This window comes from Hemicordylus capensis, chromosome 4 (genome assembly GCF_027244095.1).
Source record: "Hemicordylus capensis ecotype Gifberg chromosome 4, rHemCap1.1.pri, whole genome shotgun sequence".
Taxonomy (NCBI): Eukaryota; Metazoa; Chordata; class Lepidosauria; order Squamata; family Cordylidae; genus Hemicordylus; species Hemicordylus capensis.
The window spans coordinates 74,971,131-74,993,374 of record NC_069660.1 but is presented as its reverse complement, the minus strand read 5'-3'; the positions used below and the strand labels follow the sequence as shown (position 1 = coordinate 74,993,374).

Genomic DNA, 22,244 nt, shown 5'->3' with positions numbered 1-22,244 from the left:
TTCTCTCATTGTTGAGGCCTCCTCCTCCTTCTTCTTCTTCTTCTTCTTCTTCTTCTTCTTCTTCTTCTTCTTCTTCTTCTTCAGCAATGGGCTCATTATGGGCCTTTTAGCAGCACACTAAAAGTTTGTAAATTTTAATGTCAGCTATGAATTCCCTTATGTATCCCTGTGGCAAACCTGCATTTACTACTGTGTAATATGTGGAGCAGCCCAGAGTAACCACAGTTTACTCCCATGCTTCTGGGATTAATGACAAGGCATTCTAGGTCACTGGTGCTTCCAGGCAAACTTGAACCCAGCACCTCTTTGTAAAAAATACGCTGAGAATTGGCCTCTCTGAGTGGCATGAATTCTAATGGCTGAAATTTCCCAAGCAGCAGCTGAATCTGTAAAAGCTAAACACTGCAGGGACACATTTAGTGCACAGCTTTTCTAAATACATCAAATTGTTAAGTGTCACGTAGACAATATAGAAAGCAGACAGGGATACCATAGATACCACAGAGAAACAGATAATTACTATATCAGGTTCTATTTTTCTTTTTGGAGATCGTATCTCACCCACACTGCTCACAAAATGACACTCCTAAAGGATAACAGACACCCTAAGCAACAGAAAGAGAAAGCAATTGAGACTGTTTCATTCCATTCTTCCAAGCAGAATCCTATGATACTTGTATTATGTAGTGAAAAAGTAAAGCCTGTTTCCTTTTCCTATTCTTCATCGATCCTTGCAAGGACTTTTATTCAGTGATATTAATTACCAGTGAGCACACCTCACATTCAGTATCAAGTAACGATGAGCAACAAGGGCAGTCATATCCTGCTTCCAGACAAATTTGGTGGCAAAGAGCTGAATAAGAACCACACGTCTCTAAGTGAAACACAGTCTGCATTTTGTCATATACTCCTTTAGGGATGCTTCAGCTGGGCTGATCTGATTGCAGAAGCAACCCAAGTGGGTGCTTGAGGCAGCAATATTTTTAGGGGAACTAGTGAAGCAGTGTGCAGTCTGAGAGATGCATCTAGGGATTCACAAAGAATGCTTGGACATAAATCTCAACATTGCAAAGATCCTGGGTCATTCCTCTTGGATCACATTGTGTACTTGTTTGGGGTAATCCAACATCTTGGGGCACTGCTGGGCATCAGAGGCTGCAAAGCAGCAAGAGAGGAGGTATTTTCTCTTCTCGTGCTTCTTGGGTAACATACAAACCTCTCCCACAGTGAGCTGCATTGTCTTTGTGCACACCTGAAACACATCACAATGGGGGCAATGCGTAACTTCCTGCTTTGCATGTTACAGAGGAAAGGTGAGAAGAGGGAGGAGCAAGTCAATCACACTTCCAGTGTCACTGTTTGTTTACAATGTACAAAGCCACTGTCAGAGGTATAGCCTTATTTGCTAGCTAGATCCTGATTCAGAAGTCTTAATGCAAAGTTTTATTCTTGGTTCTGGTCTGTGTTGCAGAGAATTGTTTTATTCCCGGTTCTTGAAGTGTATATGCTAAAACAGCAGCAGCAGCAACCGCAACAGCAACAAAGCACAACAACAATGCAGCTGTCACCCTGAAGACCCGGATTCTGCAATTAAAACAAACTTTGCTTATACATTCTATCATTCGAGGATTTGGATAGATTCATAGAAATGAAGTTGGGTGGGGGGGAGGCAGAACTGAAGATCATAGAGAGAGCATCTGTGTCAGGGGTGCACAATGCAAATGCCCTAGTAGGCCGGAACCAACCATGACATGATGTGCAGGGGATGAAGTTAATTTTAAGCATATTAATTATGACATTAAAACTAATTATTAAAAATAGCAATGCAAGTGAGAGGGCAGAGGGTTGGAGTCAGGAGGAAAGGCAAGGGGGAAATGGGATGGTGGGCTCCAGCCCGGGGGTGGGAGTGGGGCATATGGTTTCAAGCAGCCAACTGCATTAAGCCGCTGCTGGTCAGCAGGACAGGCCAAGAGTTCTTCGTGGCTCCTGCTGTTGCTGCAGGATATTCCTGCCTGCAGGCCAGTGGGGCAGGGGAAACTCTCAGTGGGCTTCCTGGATCTGAGTCCCATTTCATCACTAGAAACCTGAGCCACACATTCTGTCTTTTTCTAAATATTTGTTGAGATATACCAATATACTTTCAGAGGTTTTCCTAAAGAGTTGTCAGCACCAGAATCAAGGCTGGCTGCAGGCTTTTGTGCACATCTGGCAAGATACTTCCAGTGTCTTCTTGCCTTGTGCACACACAAGAGTGGCTACTGCTGACCTGGGAGGCTGGGACTCCCCTCTGCTCCCCGTGCTTATATATGAAGAGGAGGAGGAGCAGCAGCAGCAGCACGGAAGTTGATGTTCTTCTTGCTAATGCCACCACCAGTGAGTTAATATGAAAAGAAAGGGGACGTGTGACTGGGGATCCTGCCTGACTCATCTGGTTGCTGTCCTATGGAAAGAAGAAATGCTAGGGCTATGGGAATCCTGGTCCAGAGATACGTTCCCCTGTTCAAGGTACCAGTGGCTGCTTAGCCACTGGTTGCTTCAGTCCGTGGCAGCAGTTACTGAGAATTAAGGGCAGGAGGTACTGTTCGTGAGGAGTAAAAGATGGATGCAGAACATGCATTGTGGGAGAGCAAGCAGTTCAAGATGGCTGCCTGCATCACTACTTTCCCCTGTCTTTAGAGGATTGCTATGCCTGCCCTCAGAGAGGCAAGTGCAGAATGGACTAGAGCTACTGCCTGATAGGGATGTGCACAGAACTGGTTTGGAGGCCCTTTATGGCAGGCGTGTCGGCGACTTCCGGTCATATCCGGAAGACAAGGGCAACGGGGCAGCAGGGAGGTACGCTGCCATCCTGATCGGCTTTGCAAAATACAGACGCCATGGGGGGAATGTGGTGGGAGGGGTAAGTGCACTCTTCCCCAAGCTTAGGGAGAGACCCCCACCGCCTTCGAGCCTCCCTGCTGCAGTTCCGTGCATATCCCTACTGCCTGAGTGAAGAAGGAAGTACTATAGCTGAACCCAAGCAGGATGGTAGAACTGGCATCCTTGCCACCCACTTGAAAGAGCAACTGGCTACTGGCCAGGTAGTGAGGAACAGAGTGAGGAACAGCTGTGACATAGTTGGCATCTATGTTTTTAAAAGCTGCTAATATTGTCCTGCAGCCTATGCTCCCTATACTGGCAACTGGGCAATGGATTCTCACAGTCATCATGCTAAAATGTCTGTAGCCTTATGCATAGGTTTGACCATGGACCAATAAAGATGCAGTGGAGTTTTGGGGTGATGATGCTCATCACTGGATCTCCTGCTAGTTCATTGATCCCAGCAGCTGCCCAACTATTCTGATTGGTGACTTTAGAACTTTTTTTTTAAAGGAAAACAAATGCAGCTGAGATGGTTAGAAATCTACAGAAGCCACTGGATAAGAGGACTCTTTCCACATACTGCTACATGATCACAACCAAATAGATACATGCTCCAATGTATACACTGGAGAACAATCTCAGCAGCGAGCAACATCTTAAATAGCACTTAACTAAGGAAAAAGTTTCCATCTCATTTAAGTCTTCAGACTAATTTGCATGATACCAGGGGGAACTGCTGCTTGAGAAACACAAGACCAATGTTCCCTTGAGCATGCAGAAGAAATCATATGGTTCTCTGGATCTGGGCTATATCTTTTAGGCAAAAACATTGTGGAACAAAGGTTTCCAGTTTTTTTTGTTTTTTTACAAGAAGGTTGATCAGATTTAAGAAATATTGGGAAAGTCTTAACTCAGTAAAAAGAAAGCACGTTCATTGTCATTGGCTGTTGCAGAAAATGATTACAGGGTAATAAAAGGGTCACTTTCTTTAGGGATTAGTGCTGAGGAACCTTCATCCATTTTTATGGGGTTGGCTTAGGAACCCCTTGAAGCCTCATTAATACAAATGGAGGTTGTGCAGCATCAGTAATGGTTGGGCAACATTCACCTCCTCCTTAATAAACCTGTGTATACAAGAGATTTATACAGATGTCAAGAGTCATTAGGTCAGGAATGCTCAGGGCCCAAAATAATGCTTCTCCTTGAATTGCTAACAGAGCATGAAGGGACAGATTCTCAACAGGGCCAGAACAGACACACAATCTCTGGCATTTTACTGATCTACACCAGCTGTGAATCAAGCTTAATGTGCTTTCTTCTCCACTGCCTGCCAAGTTGTGTTTAACATTGGATTAGCTAATGCGATTCCTCCGGGTCACGTTTTACACAACCTGATCTGCCACTGAAGACAAGGCCCTGGAGAGCTTGTGACCAGAATGATGGAATTATTTCATTTGCTAGCCCTGCTGCTGCTTCTACAAGATGCACCACCTCTCCCACAGCAGTGGAATCTGTCAGTGGAGCACAGTGTGGCCAAAACACCCAAATGTTAATTAAAATCTCAGCAGCACATTAATCTGGTGAGGAGCTGCACCATTCAACAACATGGCAACCACTCTTCTCTCTCGCACACACAGAGTTCTTGGGCTAACAATGAAGGTAGCTGGCATGTGCAAGGGGACTCCTCTGGACTAAATAAGTGCTGTGCTGGTAAATGCCAGGTGGCTGTGTAGGCTGGTGACCTCTTTTTTAAACACACAACAGGGATGGGGAAATCTGCTTTCCCACATAATTTCTCACAGTCCCAACTAATTAATCAGAAAGGGGTGTCTTGTCTTGTGGGAAGACTGTGTAGAAGGATTCAAGGAAGTGGAGTGAAAAAGGCAGGTATTAAGTAGAGATGTGCAAAAAATTTCGGGCACAGAACGATCTGTGCCCGAAACGAACAATTTTGGGTGATTCGGGGCCGAACCGAATCACCCCCGATGTCCCCCGATATTTTTCGGGCACGAGCCGAATCACCCGAATTTCGGGCATGAAAAATTCGGGTGATTCGGTTCACGGTTGATTTTTGGTGAATTTTTAAAGTTTTAGTGACTTTGGGGCAGTTCGGGGGCATAGCATGGGATCTGGGCAAAAGGAGTGGGGTGGGGTGGTAGTGCCTAATGGGTGCAGGCTACCACCCCAATTTCAGGGGGATTGGGCCAAGGGCTGATTTTTGGGAAATTTCTGAAAATTTCATGTCTTTGGGGCAGATTGGGGCATATTGGGGCAGAAAGTGGGGCCTGGGGCAGAATAGTGGGGTGGGGTGGTAGTGCCTAATGGGTGGAGGCTACCACCCCAATTTCAGGGGGTTTGGACAAAGGGCTGATTTTTTGAGAATTTTTGAAGTTTTAGTGACTTTGGGGCAGTTTGGGGGCAGAAAGTGGATCTGCCCCAAAATAGTGGGGTGGGGTGGTAGTGCCTCATGGGTGGAGGCTACCACCCCAATTTCAGGGGGATTGGGCAGAGGGCTGATTTTTTGAGAATTTTTGAAGTTTGGGTGTCTTTGGGGCAGATTGGGGGCAGAAAGTGGATCTGCCCCAAAGGAGTGGGGTGGGCTGGTAGATAGTGCCTAATGGCTGGAGGCTACCACCCATCCCCAATTTAAGAGTGATTGGGCAGAGGGGTGAATTATGGTGAATTTATTTGTATGAGGTTTGTCTTCATAAGGTGAAGTGTGCTAAATTGATTACTTCCTCATATTATTCATAGTAAAGGAAAGTGTGAAAAAGTGAAAGTGGGGTCATGAGAGTTGTTTAATTGAAAAAAATCTCATTTGCTATGATAGAATGAGAATTCACACCTTTTTCTGAGGTGTGAATTCTCATCCTATCATAGCAAATGAGATTTTTTTCAATTAAACAACTCTCATGACCCCACTTTCACTTTTTCACACTTTCCTTTACTATGAATAATATGAGGAAGTAATCAATTTAGCACACTTCACCTTATGAAGACAAACCTCATACAAATAAATTCACCATAATTCACCCCTCTGCCCAATCACTCTTAAATTGGGGATGGGTGGTAGCCTACACCCATTAGGCACTATCTACCAGCCCACCCCACTCCTTTGGGGCAGATCCACTTTCTGCCCCCAATCTGCCCCAAAGACACCCAAACTTCAAAAATTCTCAAAAAATCAGCCCTCTGCCCAATCCCCCTGAAATTGGGGTGGTAGCCTCCACCCATTAGGCACTACCACCCCACCCCACTATTTTGGGGCAGATCCACTTTCTGCCCCCAAACTGCCCCAAAGTCACTAAAACTTCAAAAATTCTCAAAAAATCAGCCCTTTGTCCAAACCCCCTGAAATTGGGGTGGTAGCCTCCACCCATTAGGCACTACCACCCCACCCCACTATTCTGCCCCAGGCCCCACTTTCTGCCCCAATATGCCCCAATCTGCCCCAAAGACATGAAATTTTCAGAAATTTACCAAAAATCAGCCCTTGGCCCAATCCCCCTGAAATTGGGGTGGTAGCCTGCACCCATTAGGCAATACCACCCCACCCCACTCCTTTTGCCCAGATCCCATGCTATGCCCCCGAACTGCCCCAAAGTCACTAAAACTTTAAAAATTCACCAAAAATCAGGATTTTGCCCAATCCGCCCGAAATTGGGGTGGTAGACTCTACCCATTGGGCACTACCACCCCACCCCAAAATTTTGCCCCTGGGACCCTTTTTACCCCCCCGAATCGATTCGGATTCGGATTAAATCCGAATCCGAACCGAATCAAGGGTGATTCGGGTGACCCAGATTCGGGCACAAAACAGAACAGGGGTGATTCGGTTCGGGTCCGAGCCGAATCACCCGAAATCCCGAATTGCACACCCCTAGTATTAAGTGGTGTTGCAGGCGAGAGACTAATCCAGGTTCCCTTATACGACTTTCCTTGCCAGGTGGTCTGTAAGGAAAAGCAAACACTGAATGGGCATATGACTATGAACAATCTAGAGAAGTCTGGTCTTTGCTCAAAACACATATTGCCAAGGTTCAGGAGCCAGGCCAGAGTTTGTAACTATGTACGGCCAGGTGAAATCCTACCGTTCCCTGGTGTCACCTGATAATTGCTGGACTAGAAGTTGCTGTACAGTCTTCTGGCCAGCTACACTGGTTGCAGCCAGCCACAGGAGAGTGCAGGCCAGCAACTCCATCTTCTGGCAAGCTACCATGGTGATGCAGAGAATGAGACTCCTGGGTTTGGCTGCCAGAGTCCCCAGTTCAAGAACCCCTCTCCACTGCACAGAACCGCCACAAAATTCCCAATCTACAAAGCATTGTAAGAAGCCCATCCAAGGATTCTTCAGATGATCTCCCTACACATGTGCACTGAATGTGGTGAGGGAAGCATAACAGCATCCACCAGCCCATGCACCCACCAGTCCCATCCTTTTATGTCCATGTTTTAAGTGAGATATCTGATTCCTTTGCCGGGTTGTGGTGGTGGTGGGTGCCTATCTAATGGTGCCTTATTTGTGTTGCAAGATATCCCAGGGGCATAGCTATAATTAAATGGGGAGGGGGAGGGGGGAAATGTCCCTGGGCTCTCAAGAGAGAGGGAGCCTACCAGCTGAGCAACATTTTGCTCTCCGCTCTCCTGCTCCCATCTCTCTGAAGAAGATGGCAGGGAGATTGGGGGGGGGGCAAGGGCCCATACCTTCTATAAGGTAAGGTGACCGCATCAAAAGATGTCTTTTGGGCACCATTAGGAATAGCAGGTTCATAGACAAACAGATGTGACCCATAGGCAGAAACTGCCAAGATATTCTCTTCTGCAGGCCAGGTTGAAATGAATGAGTGCTACAACAGAAAGGTTGTTCACACAACCAAATTGGCTGGGGCTGGGGTGGGCTGGGGGGAGAGGCAGGAGCCTACCCGTCTTCCCCCACACAATTGGAGCCTGTGTGCCCAGATGAGCAGCGCAGCAAGCAGGAGCGGGAGGGAGGGAGAGAAGGGAACCAGGCCTCCTGGAATCCCACAATGCACAGTGCAAGGGGAAGTTCCGACTGCTGGGCCACTCCCCCACCAGCTCTATGGAAACGTTGGCTGCCGGCAGCCCAAGTGCCCACATGACCTGAATGAGAGGCAGGAGGCACATACATGTCCTCCTGCCTCACTTTTAACCTGGGTACAAAAGCAGGGCTACCTGGGTGTGGAGCACTGGGATCAAGAGCAATCCTGGCACAGCACACGACCAGCCCTACCTGGGGTAGCCCCGTCCTACCTCTCTAAGGCAGGTTGTATGAATGACCTCAGAGGGTGGTAATGTTTTTGATGCGCTCCCATTCATTCCAGTGAGGCTTATGCAGAAGAACTTGATGGTTTGTGCCCTCTGTGTTATTCAGTGCTTGTAGAGATCCATTTAGGTTTTAGATCTCAATAACCACTATGTCTTGGGCTGGCTCTGACACCTTTCCATGTTTCCACACCTGCTTTAACCCCCAATATAAAAAGGGATGATCAAAGTCACATTCACTTGAGATAAATGTACAGTAAGGATGCCATGCAGAGAAGGCCACCAGGAAAGGATACCAGACCACATGATGGAAGTGTCTGACCCATTCTGGTGGGTGACAATGTATTTAATGAGCCCCAAAGTGCTGGACTGATGGAAGGAAGGATATAGGGCAGAAAATGTTTATGTTTGATAGCCATTATATTATGGGGCCAAAGGAGCAAATGCAATTTATTTCATTACTCTTTTTGGAGAGATTTGCTACTAAAGATTTGAGAAACGCTGCTCTCTACTCACAATTCATTTCTGGCCTGCAATCAAGTTTGCAACATACCAGGCAAGAATTACCTTCCCCTGCAGCATACAAGGGGATATCCTGGGGCTTACAGTCTCAAGACCCATGAGGTATGCCAGGAGTTAACTCATTTCCCCCCTCCATAAATTACACTCCTCTAAAAGTCATGCATGACTACAGAAGCTACATTTTCTGCTCCTGGTCCCAGTGGCCTTACAGTTGGCCACAGCTACCACCAACAGCAGATCCCCATTTCAAGCATCAAGAATGACTGCAGCAGTGAGTGAGTTGCCCTCAGGTGCTGCTTCTCCAGTTCTGCACGTGCACGCAGGTGTGGATCCGCTTTCCAAAATCAACACAGTGGCTGTCTTTGGGCCGTGGCACCTGTCGTTAGGCAACGCTAGTGCAAGGGGAAAGTCTGCACATGTGCTTTTGTCAAAAAAGGCTCCTACACTGCATTGTTCATGTTTTTATGAGTACTGTTTTGTGACTCCTACTACTAGCAGTAAAACTTTGAGCTTTGAGAAGCAGCCAAATTATCCCATCACGATTCACCATTCCATTACCTTCAGGAATGAGAGCAACAAAGTCCCAAAGCAAAATTCTTAGGAAGCATAACACAAAGAAAAAACTATGAGATCTAAATATCGTTTGAGGACTCCAGGATCAAGACTTTCCAGGATCCAGGAAGAGCTAAAGAAAGAGCAAACTATTCCTGCCTGCCAGTAAACAGCCCTGCTAGACAAAAAACAGGCTGCTCTCTCCCTATGGGTAAGTCTCTGTGTCAAAGTAATACAAATTCTGCACAAAGAGAAGCCAAATTTAAGACAAATCACTTGCTTGTACTGCATGAGTTATTCTGCTTTTGCTCATCTCGGTGGGGGGAGAAGTGGTTCTGCAGAACACTGAAACTCTGCCATTTGAACACTTAAAACAAAATCCCAGGAAAATCCTCATTTGGAGTTTAAGAATCCACAAGGCTGTATCAATTTGCTTTCAAGGCTATCTCTTCAGCCATAAGGGCTAGAAACTTGGCATTTTCAAACAGAGAAATCTGAAGTTCTAAGTATGTTGCATTTTGCACTGTGCCTGACTAAAACCCATACTTGCACAGTACAACAGCAGAAGTGCTTGATTCATGAAGACCTGCCTAAGGGCCACAGTTCTAGAGGAGACACCCACTAGCCTACATAGCCTGCCTTCTACGTGAAGTTAACACCAGGAAGTTATCCAGACATGGCTTTATGCTGCAGGGTATCCGAAGAGCGAACCTGCTTTGCAGCAGATTTGCCCCTGTTTAAATGGGGGGATTAAATGGACCTTTCACATAGGCCCTACAAATCATTTTTGTGTGCGTTCCCACAGCTTGGTTTTTTCTCCAACTAATCAATCACATCCCAGAGGAGGAGGCGCAAGACCTTCTTCTTCTTCTTCTTCTTCTTCTTCTTCTTCTTCAGTTTGACAGTCGGCATTCTGAAAGATTGACTAGTTAAAACAACAAGCAGCACCCTCTGCTGACATTTGGTGTTCCACAAGTCCACTCAGCAAATATTTTAAAAAAGAAAAACCCCACGAAAGTGTGAGTTTTGAAAAAAGCCGATTATATATCCACATAATCCACTTGTGGAATTCTCTGCTACAAGATGTGGTGACAGCCAACAACCTGGATGGCTTTAAGAGGGTTTGGATAACTTCATGGAGAGGTCTATCAACAGCTACTAGTTGGAGGGCTGTGGGCCCCCCTCCAGCCTCAAAGGCAGGATGCCTCTGAGTACCAGTTGCAGGGGAGTAACAGTAGGAGAGAGGGCATGCCCTCAACTCCTGCCTGTGGCTTCCAGCGGCATCTGGTGGGCCACTGTGCAAAACAGGATGCTGGACTAGATGGCCTTGGGCCTGATCCAGAAGGGCTGTTCTTATGTTCTTATTGGCAATGGCCCCTCCACACATCACAGAGAAGTGTCGGGACATACCAGAAACCTCGTTTTTGGGATTTATTTATTTATTAAACCGCCAAAATTAGAGGATTTTTTTACCCTGGACAGAATTCAGGCTAAGCCAGAATGTGCAGCCCTAATCCGGGGGAAACCAGAATCATGTGTGAATTGGTCCTTGATAGCCTGCTGCGACTTCGGGGTGAATCCAGCTGATATGTGAACTCACACCCTCCATTTACTGCTAGAGGTAGGAGATGCAAGTTAATAGCCATGTGTGGAAAACTTCCTGGGAGATGGAGAAATGGGGGGGAAAGGAAGGTGCATCAATAAACACAGCATCAGAAAAAATGGGAGTGGGAGAAAAAGAGAAAACAGAGAGATAAATAGGGAGAGAGTCCCATAGAAGAGAAAGAAATAATGGCTGCAATGAAAAACAAAAGCAATAGCAGGTAGTGCAGGAAAATCTAACAGGAAAACAGAAATAGTTCCCCCACCCTGCACCATCAGATCACCATGTCAGATGGGTTATAAGACATGCAGATTTGCACATACCAGGGACATTGCATCACAAGTGCATCTAGGAACTATGAGAGCAAACCTTCGGTCACACACACACACACACACACACACACACACACACACAGCCACTTCGGCCCATGTCAAATCTCCATTACCTTCTCTGCTGACTGTGACGTCCCAAAGAAGATGGGAATGAAGGCTAACCAGACGATGCAGGTAGTGTACATGGTGAACCCAATGGGCTTGGCTTCATTAAAGGTCTCAGGAACCCCACGGGTCTTTATAGCATACACAGTGCAGGTCACCATGAGCAGCATGCTGTACCCAAGCAAACAGATGAGGGACAGGTCAGAAATGTCACACTTGAGGACTCCCCGGGCAAAGCGGGGGTCCGTAGTCCGCTGGTCCTCATAATCGATGATGGAGTGGGAGGGATCCACAATGAACCAGATGCAGACCCCCAGGAGCTGCAGGGAGATGAGGCTGAAGGTGATGGCCAGCTGGGAAGCAGGACTGATGAAGCGCGGGGCACTGACCGACTTTTTGCCCTGCTCAAAGATGCGGTAGATGCGGTTGGTTTTGGTCAGCAAGGCAGCATAGCTGATGCTCATGCCCAGCCCCAGAAAGACACGCCGCAGGGAGCAGGTGCCCAAGTCAGGCTCAGCAATCATGAGGAAGGTGGTGGCATAACAGAGGAAGATGCCCGTCAGGAGCACATAGCTGAGCTCTCGCCCCGAGGCCTTGACGATGGGCGTGTCGTTGTAGCGCACAAAGGTCACCACCACAAAGAGGGTGGCGATGATGCCCACAATAGCAATGAAAACCGGCACCACGGCCCAAGGGGAGTTCCATTCCAGCTTGACGATGGGGATGGGGATGCAGCCAGTGTGGTTCTCATTGGGGCGCTCACTCAGGCGGCACACCTTGCAGTGGAACTCATCCTGCTGATACTGGTACCCATCACAGCGCTCACAGTGCCAGCAGCATGGGATACCCTTCACCAGCTTTTTCCTTTCGCCCGGCCTGCATGGCTGGCTACAGATGGAGGTGGGCACCCGGTTGCCTCCCCCAGGCCAATGGAGGCGTTCCATCTGCACCAGAGAGAGAGGAAGAATCTCACTAACCAACAAGAGCCAGCACAGTAGCGCCAAAGTTCCGGCAAGGGCTGGGCCAGGATGCCTCTCCAACTTTGCAGAAAGTGCTTGCTTTTCATTTATACTGCACCTAGTTATTCTAGCACTGCCCTCTCCAGCTCAGAAGCAGCTCCTATGAACATGTTAAACTGAGTCAGACCACTGATCCATCTAGCTCAGTGTTGTCTACATTGACTGGCAGAAGATCTTTGGTGTTTCAGCTGGGGGTCTTTCCCCGCCCTACCTGGAGATGCCAGGATTGAATCTGGGACCTTCTGCATGCAAAATGGGGACTCTACTACTGAGCTATATCCCCCTTCTACCAAGGTTTTCACCTTTGCAGAACATCAGTACCCCACCTCTTTTAGTCCTGCAGCAGGACTTCTTGATCTGCAATACTAAGCTTTTCTGACATGGATTCCCTGCAGGTGATCCACCCATGCTGATTAAGCCCACCCATGCTGATCTTGCTAAATGACACCTGCTATTCTAGCCCTGTCCCCTGCCTCTTCACATTTATACCACACTGCCTAATCCGCCTCTGTCTTCCTCTCCTCCACAGCTCCTACAGTTATTGCAGACCTGCAGGCCCACCCTTTCAGGTTTGCTGTCCCTCCCACCTGACAGGCTGTTGTTTTGTCCTGATGCATAGTCAGCACTGTGAATATCTTGTAATGAGAGGTGAAATGAAATTCTGCAAACATTTAGAATCTCAAACATTTTCAAATTTCACTTTTGAAATCTGACCTCACAAAATGGCCAAAGAACAGTGCAGGCAAGATTAAACATTTTAAGCCCCTTTTAAGTGGAATAGAATGGAAGTGCTTAACTTTTTAAAAACTCTCCCATTGAAATTGTGCCCTTTAGTCTTGCCAGTATATTAAGTGAATGACATAAGCATCACCTTGCCAAGGACAATACCTTTATGCCCTTGGTTCCCCCACCTCCAACTCCTTTCTGGCCTACAGTTGCTACCCATGGTGTGAGCTGGATTGTTGCACTGAATAGGATCAGAGAGCAATCAGTGCTGAATGCTTTAAAAAGTCTCACCATAGATTATCTTTATGGTGCCTGTATGTATACAAACAAAATTAATCAATACACTGAGGTGTCAAGGAGAAGGGTTGTCCCCATAAGCATCTAGGCAAACCGACACTCAGACAAAGAACTTGCTTACTTTTAAGTTCAGGTGATCAGCCCAGTGCCCAATAACTTTGTACTCAGGAGTAGCATTCTTGATCTGGTATTGGTAGATGTCATAGCGGCCTGGGGCATCTCCATTCTCATTGAATGTCACTGGGGTCCCAGCAATACCTGCAAGACACAAAGCATTTAGCCTTAGAAAGAAAAACACTGCTAGCTTGAGCAGTGTATCTAATCTAACAAAAGCCGGTTCTGATCTCTCTCTTTCTCTCTCTTTCTTTCTCCCCTCCCCATCTCTTCTACACACACACACAATCAGTGGAAACCTTGAGTGTGATCTAGCCAAATTAAACAAATCCTACTGATTTCAATGGCTGAGCTAGGCTTATCACCTTTCCTAGCTCTCATTAAAATCAACAGAACTTAAATATGCTTAAGTTTGGCTGGATTGTTCCCCAGGGGGGCAAAGTTGTTCTGTGCCTCAGCCATGTGATCAGAAGCCTTTCAGTAAATGCAATTTAGCAGGTAAACCATCCTTGCTAAATTATCCAAGCAATTAACTAACCAGGCCATTCCTTGTTGACTGTATTGGGGGAAACAGAATGATATAGGAGATAGATTCTCTGCTGCTGTGTATATGGACATCTCCATCGAAGATAAGGGGCCACATCTGGAAGTTAGTTAAATCAGCTCCTGTCTTATGAATTTCAGAGGTCAATTTCCTGTTGAGCTAGGTTGGCTTTAACCCAATGAGAATCTAGCCCATATCCTTATAGGAAGTATTTAATAGCTATATTCGCTTTGGGCAAGCAGAAAAGACCATCAGTCTTAAAATTCTGTGTTGCCAAGGGAAATCCCTTGGGCCTTTCTGCTCACATGGTGATAATTCATATAATTAAATATTTGTGCTGGGCTGGAGACCAAAAACCTTCTTTGTGGACTGGGCCTCCTACCCCATTAGGTGCTGTACATACTAAAAAGAAAGAGACTATTTTATATACATGGAGACTTGTTAAAAATCAGCTCCAAATGCCAACATAAAACTTTCACTGGCTGTCATAGACATCCATGTTTTTTCAGATTCTTCCCTGCATTCACATCATTCATAATAAATGATGTAAAAGTGGAACAGAGAGGTTCAAATGTGCTTTGGGGTGACATGTACAAAAACACCCTAAAGTTTCTGCCTGAACAAGTTTATAACTTGCATATAAATAAGAAACAGCTGACAGGCACAGAGAGCATAAATCTCTAATAGTATTTTATCCGTTGAAGTGTTTAGCATCAACCATACAAAGCTGGGGACAAACGATGCATGACATGTAATAGTCCTGATGAGTCCGGTTGGGTCTAGTTTTTCTTTAGCCAACAGCAGTCATAGAGGGTCAGATCTGGATTGGGACTAGATGGGGTGAAGGGAGCTTTGGCCCCAATCCAGATCACCCCTATGGCTGTTATTTTCCCCAGAAGTAAAGCTCTCATTGGCACCAATGGGATAAAATTCTTGTAGGAATCAGAGCAAAGAAAAGAAAAAAGTTCACAGTAGGTTACATAAGGTGCCTGGCTAGGAATGAAAAAGAAAAAGGAACAAAGAGAAGGACACTTCCCTTTCACTTGTCATTCACCCAATCAGTTCCATTATGTACATAAAGCACGCTCCAAAGGACACTATGTGGGGCTCCCACCCTCTGCCTCTTGATCCGCCTGCATATTGTTACACCCCCACTGGATGTCCAAGTGTATTCTTCTCTCTTAAGCCATTGAGCAATGAATCCATGCATAGTGACAGTACATCATGAGGCTACATCATTCATTCACCCAAAGCAGTAATCCCTTCTCAGTATTCAACCACTGAGATTGAGATGGAAAATAACAACACATTTATACAGAGCCGGGTGAATGTGCACTTCATGAAATCAAAGGGCTGAATGCAGTCGCTGGAAGGAGGAGGCTGAGCACAGGCAGGTGCAGAAAGCTATTCTCCTGTACACACCTTTTGTGTGGTCCACCTCTATGTGGTATTACTGAGCTCCCTCCACGAGGCAGATGTCAGCCCACAGTGCTGGGCATATGCACTTCAGTCCTGGCCTGATAGGAACATAGGGCACTGCCTTATACCGAGTCAGACTTTGGTCCAGCTAGCTCAGTATTGTCTACACTGACTGGCAGCAACCCTTCAGGCTGGAGTTTTTCCTAGCCCTACCTGGAGATGCTAGGAATTGAATCTGGGACCTTCTTCATGCAAGTGTATGCTCTATCACTGAGTTACGGCCCCTGAGCCATTTTGGAAGGGCAGTATACAAATCAAATCAAAATCATCATCATCATCATCATCATCATCATCTCCTGAGAGGAATATCCTATAGCAGAAATGCTCACACGTAGTCACCCACCCACATACAGACCAAGTGAAATCCTGCTTAGCAAAGTGGACAATTCATGCTCACTACCACAAGACCAGCTTTCCACCTTGTGTACCGATATCCTGATATCAACAGTCACTGGAGCCTAGTATCTCCGAGCCTATGGTTGCCCCTCCCCGCGTCCTGCGCCTCCTATGCCTTTACAGCAGGCTGACATAACGGCATTAAGCAACATTTGTCAACCTCACTGTAGGAAAGACAGCAGGGAGAATCATGAATCTGGGTCGCCAACCTCTGAACCAGTGATTGTGCTTTTAAGAGTAGCTTAATCCACAGCACTTAGCAGCTGATCATGTGCATCTCCATGCCATGAAAAAGCTTTGTTTGCTACTTCCTGCAAACCAGACCTCTATGAAAAGCCCAGTTGCAAGGGGCAGTTCAGAACAAGATAAAATGAAGGAAGCTTCACCTGCATAATTTCTCTGTGTCAGGCTGCTTTTAAAGGCACACAAGGAGAGCTAGGAGAAAACAGTAACAACCCCAACAGTGGTGCACCTTTGTGTGTGCAAATATGTCCATGCACTTACTTATAAAGTGTGTGTGTGTGTGTGTGTGTGTGTGTGTGTGTGTGTTTGCGCATGTGCATGTATGTGTGTGCATATGAATGTGGGTGCACGCATGTGTCTGTCTGTGTCCTCCTTTAACTCTATTATCTACCTCATGTCCAGTTTTAGATTGTAAGCTTCTTTGGACAGGAACCTATTCTGTTATTCTCTGTAAACAGCCATGACACTAAACGAATACATAAACTCCCTGCTAATCATTGCAGATCAAGCTAATGTTAAAAGCATCATGCCAGGTTCAAAAGCATTTGCCAGCCTCCAGGCTATGCTCAAGAATCTCCCTGTTAGCATTCCTACAGTGAGGCTGGCAAACAGCCACAGGTGGAGCCCCAGACTGCATTAACCCGGACTGCATTAACCCACAGCACGACTACAGCTTTCAGGAAAGAAGCAGAGGTTGTATTTGGAAACTCTCTCTCTCTCTCTTCTCTCTCTCTCTCTGCTGAAAACAAGGGTCCCTAGAAAGTGGCAGGCATGCTTGAGCGGACAGATGAGGGAGGCCAGCTGCTCTCTCCAAGCTCTGTTAGGCTGACCTGCTCAGCACAACAACACCTGCAGTCACACATAGATCCAGGCAGGCCAAAAGGCAAGCTGAGAGGCAGGATGGCTGCCTTCCGCGTGCCTGTTCTGGGTGCCTCTGCAGACAGCTCATTACACTTGATGTCCACAGTGAGTGATTAGCATTGACATCCCTGCCACTCATGTGCAAAGGGACAGTCACAGAGGACCGCTGAGGGATACAGCCCATGAGGGAGAGTGGGTGGGGGCAAGATGGAGCTCTTCAATACAAGAGCAGTCAGTGCCGGAGCGGGCATTTGCGCCAGCTGCTGAGTGCCCAGCAATGAGTGGGCAGACACTGTTTCATTTGCCCACTCCTCCTGGCTCTCGCTTTCTCTCTCTCCTGTGCTTGCACGCACACAAAGGCCAGAGCAATGCAAACAGGAGTTATGTGATTCTTATGAACAGCACAAATAGATTCAGAGCTTGCAGGAATCCTTCTAAAACTGGAGGCAGAAAGTTCTGAAACAAAGCAAAGTGCAGACACCTCTGCTGCCCCCTGACTTCTGCCTTGCTGTGGGGGGAAAGAGACATGCATAGGAGATGGCAAAGCTCTGTCCTGGTGGATCTTCAGCAGGATCAGAGCTATCTCCATGTCTCCCCTCTATCTTTTTTCTCCTGTGATGGAGAACCAATGGGAATGGAGAAAGTCTGGGGCTGCAGTTCAGTGGCAGAGTATCTGCTTTGCTTGCAGAAGGCCCCGAGTTCAATCTCTGGCATCTCCGGGTAGGGTTGGGAAAGACTCCTGCTAAATGGACCAATTTTCTGACTCATTATAAGGTAGCTTCCTATGTTCCTATGTCTATTCTATGCCATAGAATAGGTATATGTCTCCCTTTGTTCCTATGGGGAGGACGAGAGCTGGTTTTGCAGTAGTGAACATGAATTGTCCCCTTTGCTAAGCAGGGCCTGTCCTGGTTTGCATTTGGATGGGTGACTATATGTGAGCACTGTCTGCTGCAAAATCTTCCCCTTAGGGGATGGTGCCGTAGTTCAGTGGCAAAGCTGGTCCCAGTTTCACTCCCTGGCATCTCCAGATAGGGCTGGGAGCTGCCTGAAACCTTGGAGAAGCCACTGCCAGACAGTGTAATACTGAGCTAGGTGCACTAAGGGTCTGACTCGGCATAAGGCCGCTTCCTATATGTTAATTCTCTGCCACAAGATGTGGTGACAGTCAACAACCTGGATGGCTTTAAGAGGAGTTTGGATAATTTCATGGAGGAGAGCTCTATCATCGGCTACTAGTCGGAGGGCTATAGGCCACCTCCAGCCTCAAAGGCAGGATGCCTCTGAGTACCAGTTGCAGGGGAGTAATAGGAGGAGAGAAGGCATGCCTTCAACTCCTGCCTATGGCTTCCAGCGGCATCTGGTGGGCCACTGTGCGAAACAGGATTCTGGACTAGATGGGCCTTGGGCCTGATCCAGCAGGGCTGTTCTTATGTTCCTATGTTCCTATGTTCTCTCCTCATCAACCAGACAGGATGAAATAGGAAAACAGTCTCAAGCAGCATTCTGGATCTTGATAGTTGGCTCCAAACCTTACCAATATATGTGGGGCTTGGGATGCATGAACAAGAGCTGGAAAACTGTAGACAGGAACCACAATAATGCTCACTAGCACTTCTTGTGTATCTCACCAACATCCCTTTTGTATCATAGATAAAGACTCCTGTCATCTGATAACTCCTTTGAACTCTTTGAACTTTGCACATAGTAGACTCTTGGGTGCACCGAGAGTATGATCTAGTTTGTTTTGTTGAAGCAATTTCCTAAATGATCTGACATGTAGTGCGATCAAATCTTACCAAGGTATTTTCTTAGATTTCCCAAAAAGTGACAAGTTGTAGGGATTTGCAGACTGGCTCAAGCCGGAACAACATTCAACTTGGCTGACTCAAGGGCTCACCCCTGCCCCCCATGGATCACCCTTGAGCCGAACCAGACCCAGTTCAACTTGAACCTGAGCCAAATCCATCCCCGCCCCCCACCGGTCAGTCCGGGAGTTCTAATGGAATTTCTTTTTAAGAACTCACCAGCTCCAGGGGGGCACTGATGCAGCTGTGGGGGGAGGTGTTCTCTGGTGGTTCCCCTCCCCAAGCGAGATGCCCACAGGTCTCAAATTGGCCCAGTTTGGGTGGTTTTCCAGCCATTTCCGGCCCATTCTGAGCCTCTTTGCACTGGTGGTGGCCATTTGGAGACCACCATGCATGCACACTGGCCATCTGCCATCAGGTCATGAAGATGGCCAGCGCATATGGGCAGCAGCCTCCAAAATGGCCACTGCCATGGCACAAAGAGGCCCAGAACATGCCAAAAACAGTTGGAAAACTGCTCAAATTTGGCCAATTTGAGACCAGGGAGAGGCTAGCAGGGGGAAGGGGAACCACCAGAGACCCCACCATGACCGCTGCAGTGCTCCCCAGAGGACGTGAGCTCTTTTAAAAAAAAAAAAAAATCCACTAGAACACCTGGAATTCAAGACAAAGTGGGAGGTCTGTTCAGGGGAGGGACCAAACATGCCCAGTTCAATTCGAGTCCACTTCAGACTCGAATCAAACCGGGCATACCAGTTTCATGCACATGCCTAACAAGTTGCAATCTCTTCATATGTCAAATGTGTCCAGAAGACCCCTTCATTATGCCAGAACTGTGGGGGAATTTTAGCCAGGGGCGTATCTAGGTGGGGCAGGCAGGGCACGTGCCCTGGGCGCCACTTGAAGGGGGCGCCATTTTTAATTTTTTAAAAGAAAATTTAAAAATGGCCACCAAAAACAAAATGGCCACCGCACATGCTCAAATGGGCTCTGTGAGGTCCTAGGCCATGCCAGGCCTTGCAGAGGCCTTTTGAGCATGCACGGCAGCCATTTTGTTTTCAGCAGCCTTTAAAAAAAATTTAAATGGCCACAGCACATGCTCAAATGGTCCCTGTGAGGCCCTAGAGGCCAGTGGGGGGAGGGGAAACCTTTGCAGACCCCCCATGGCCTTTAGGAAGCCCCCAAAGGAGCTACAGGTAAAGAAATACTTTAAAAAAAATTAATATAATATAAGTCACTGTACACATATTCAGATTGGCACTATGTACAGAGAATCAGGGCTTGTGAATACTGAGCTGAAGCTTATGAGCTAGGATTGTATTCATTTGCTCTTATTTTGCTTCTTGTGATAAGTGAGTTAAATGTGATGTCTTAATAATATGGCTATTAATGGTGAGTTTGTCTCTGAATCAGTGTGAAATCCTTAATATTAAGGCTCACTGGGAGTTTCTTGCTCTCTTTCTCTCATTTTAACTGTCTTTCTGAAAGACTAGAATATATTCCAAGCAGTGACACAGTTTACTCTGCATATCCTTTAATTATTTTAAGAGTATCTGGGAAAAGTCAAATTCTCTATCTATTTTAAAAACTTATGTAATAGTGATGCTACAATGTATAGTAAAGAATTAGACAGGCACTTCTGTTTAGTTTTCCAAGTACACCTCCACATAGTATTTGGGTATTTCATGAGCCCCAGCATACTGAAATTGGTAGTTTTCCAGCATTTTTTGGTCTGGCTACATTCACTGCTAAATAGTTTTTGAAAGATTAAAAGATTAACGAGCTTGCCTTGTACTTTTCAGCTGATATTATGGTAAAGTTATCTGAAAGATGGGTGTCAGATGCTTGGACAGGGGGCGCAATTTCAGTGCTTGCCCTAGGCGCTATTTTCCCTAAATAAGCCTCTGATTTTAGCCCCTTGGTAAGCTCATTAAATGGAGAGAAAAAATCAGCACATATATATCCTGCAACATACTCAACCAAATAAAGCAGAATTACGAGCAGAAACCCAGTTGGCTGACTGTAAATGGACAGTCTGACATACTAAAGGGGGTTTATGGCATTCAGTCAAAATGTGTTTATCCAAAGAGGGATATGACCAGATGAGAAGTACTATGAAACCTTTAATTACAGTGATTTATTTAGCAAGTTGCTTCATACCAAGGCTTGTTGGTGCTTCCACCCCTCTCCCCCACCTCAAAAGTTTATCTTAAAATAAAATCAAATGAATTGCACAAATAAATCCCAATAACAGAAGAAAGCAGGAAAATCAAACAACATGATAAGGAGGGAATAAATAAGGGAGGCAGATTGTGAAGAGATTGTAGAGGAGAGATAAATAGATGTAATAAGAAAGCAGAAGCAGAAAATGTATATTACAAAGATATAATGTGAGGAAGTTATGTGTTTCTAGAAGATGTAAAGGAATCACTAATCAGGGGAGAGGGAACATTTTCTACCAAAAAAAGAAGCAGCAAAAAGGAAAGGGAGTAAGGAAATAAAAGCTATTAAAAGTGGACAGAGTTAGTATGGGGCTTCAGGAGATAGGCGTTTGGGTCTGGTTTTACGACAGGCTCCCTGGTCAACGCATATGGGCAGGTCTAAAAAATCCCAGTTATCCAAATACCCAGATATACAAACACTGAATGCACTGAGAAGTTTGATTTCCTGCCCCACCCCCATAGAAATGTATTGATGGGGAAAGTGTGGCCTGTAAACTTTTGTCTTACTTTTGTTATGGAGTTCCTAATGGAGCAGGACTTTCTTTAATTAATTAATTGATTAATTAATTAATTAATTAATTAATTTAAAATATGTATACCCCCCCCTCCAGTGCACTACTGCTCGGGGCAGTCCTACAGGCACACCGACCTCAAGCTGTGTAGGGCTTTAAAGTTCAATACCAGCACCTTGAATCTAGCCAGGAAGCGGACCGGTAGCCAATTAGACACAATAGCTTGGAGTAATATAGCAGGGCCGCTAGTCAGACTTCAGGAAAAGGAAAAAGGGGCTTGGCTGAAGTCAACTGGGACAGCTGAGAAGACTTCAACGTTAATAATATTACTCTTAATCAGGTCATTTGAGCCTGATCAAGTCATATGTGCAGGGAGGCAGGGAGGTGTGGTCTTTTTGGTTAATCCATTCGCTGACCCAGGCCAGCTTTTGAATAGTACTTTAGTTACTCTTAGTCCAGTCCTGGAGGAGTAGAGGCAAGGCTAAGAAACCAACAGGAGCAAGAGCACTGAAAGCAGTCTGCACTTGCCTCTCTGAAAATAATATCTATTTCATTAAACCATTAATATTCCTGATTCTACTCCACTGCCTTGTCCTTGCATGCCACAACTCTTTCCTCTGGGTTCTACGGGAGGGAGGGAGGGAAGGAAGGAAGACTAACCAACCCTTGCAGAGACGGAGGAGAAAAGTCCATGCAAGAGGTTGCAAATGAGGCACTTAAATTCACCCAGGTGTGTGTATTAAACCAAAGATTAAGCCTGAAAA

The 22,244-nt window shown here is 46.2% G+C and overlaps 1 protein-coding gene across 5 annotated transcripts in view; it reads right to left on the bottom strand.

Moving 5' to 3' along the window:
- Nucleotides 1–22,244, bottom strand: part of GRM4 (glutamate metabotropic receptor 4) — a 600,709-nt gene that overhangs the window by 62,289 nt on the left and 516,176 nt on the right. For all 5 annotated transcript variants that reach the window (XM_053249246.1, XM_053249247.1, XM_053249249.1 and 2 more), the window contains 2 exons: nucleotides 13,423–13,559; nucleotides 11,268–12,203 (listed from right to left, as the gene is read on the bottom strand). In XM_053249246.1, coding sequence (XP_053105221.1) covers nucleotides 11,268–12,203; nucleotides 13,423–13,559 — 1,073 coding nt within the window. The remainder of the gene's footprint in view (nucleotides 1–11,267; nucleotides 12,204–13,422; nucleotides 13,560–22,244) is intronic.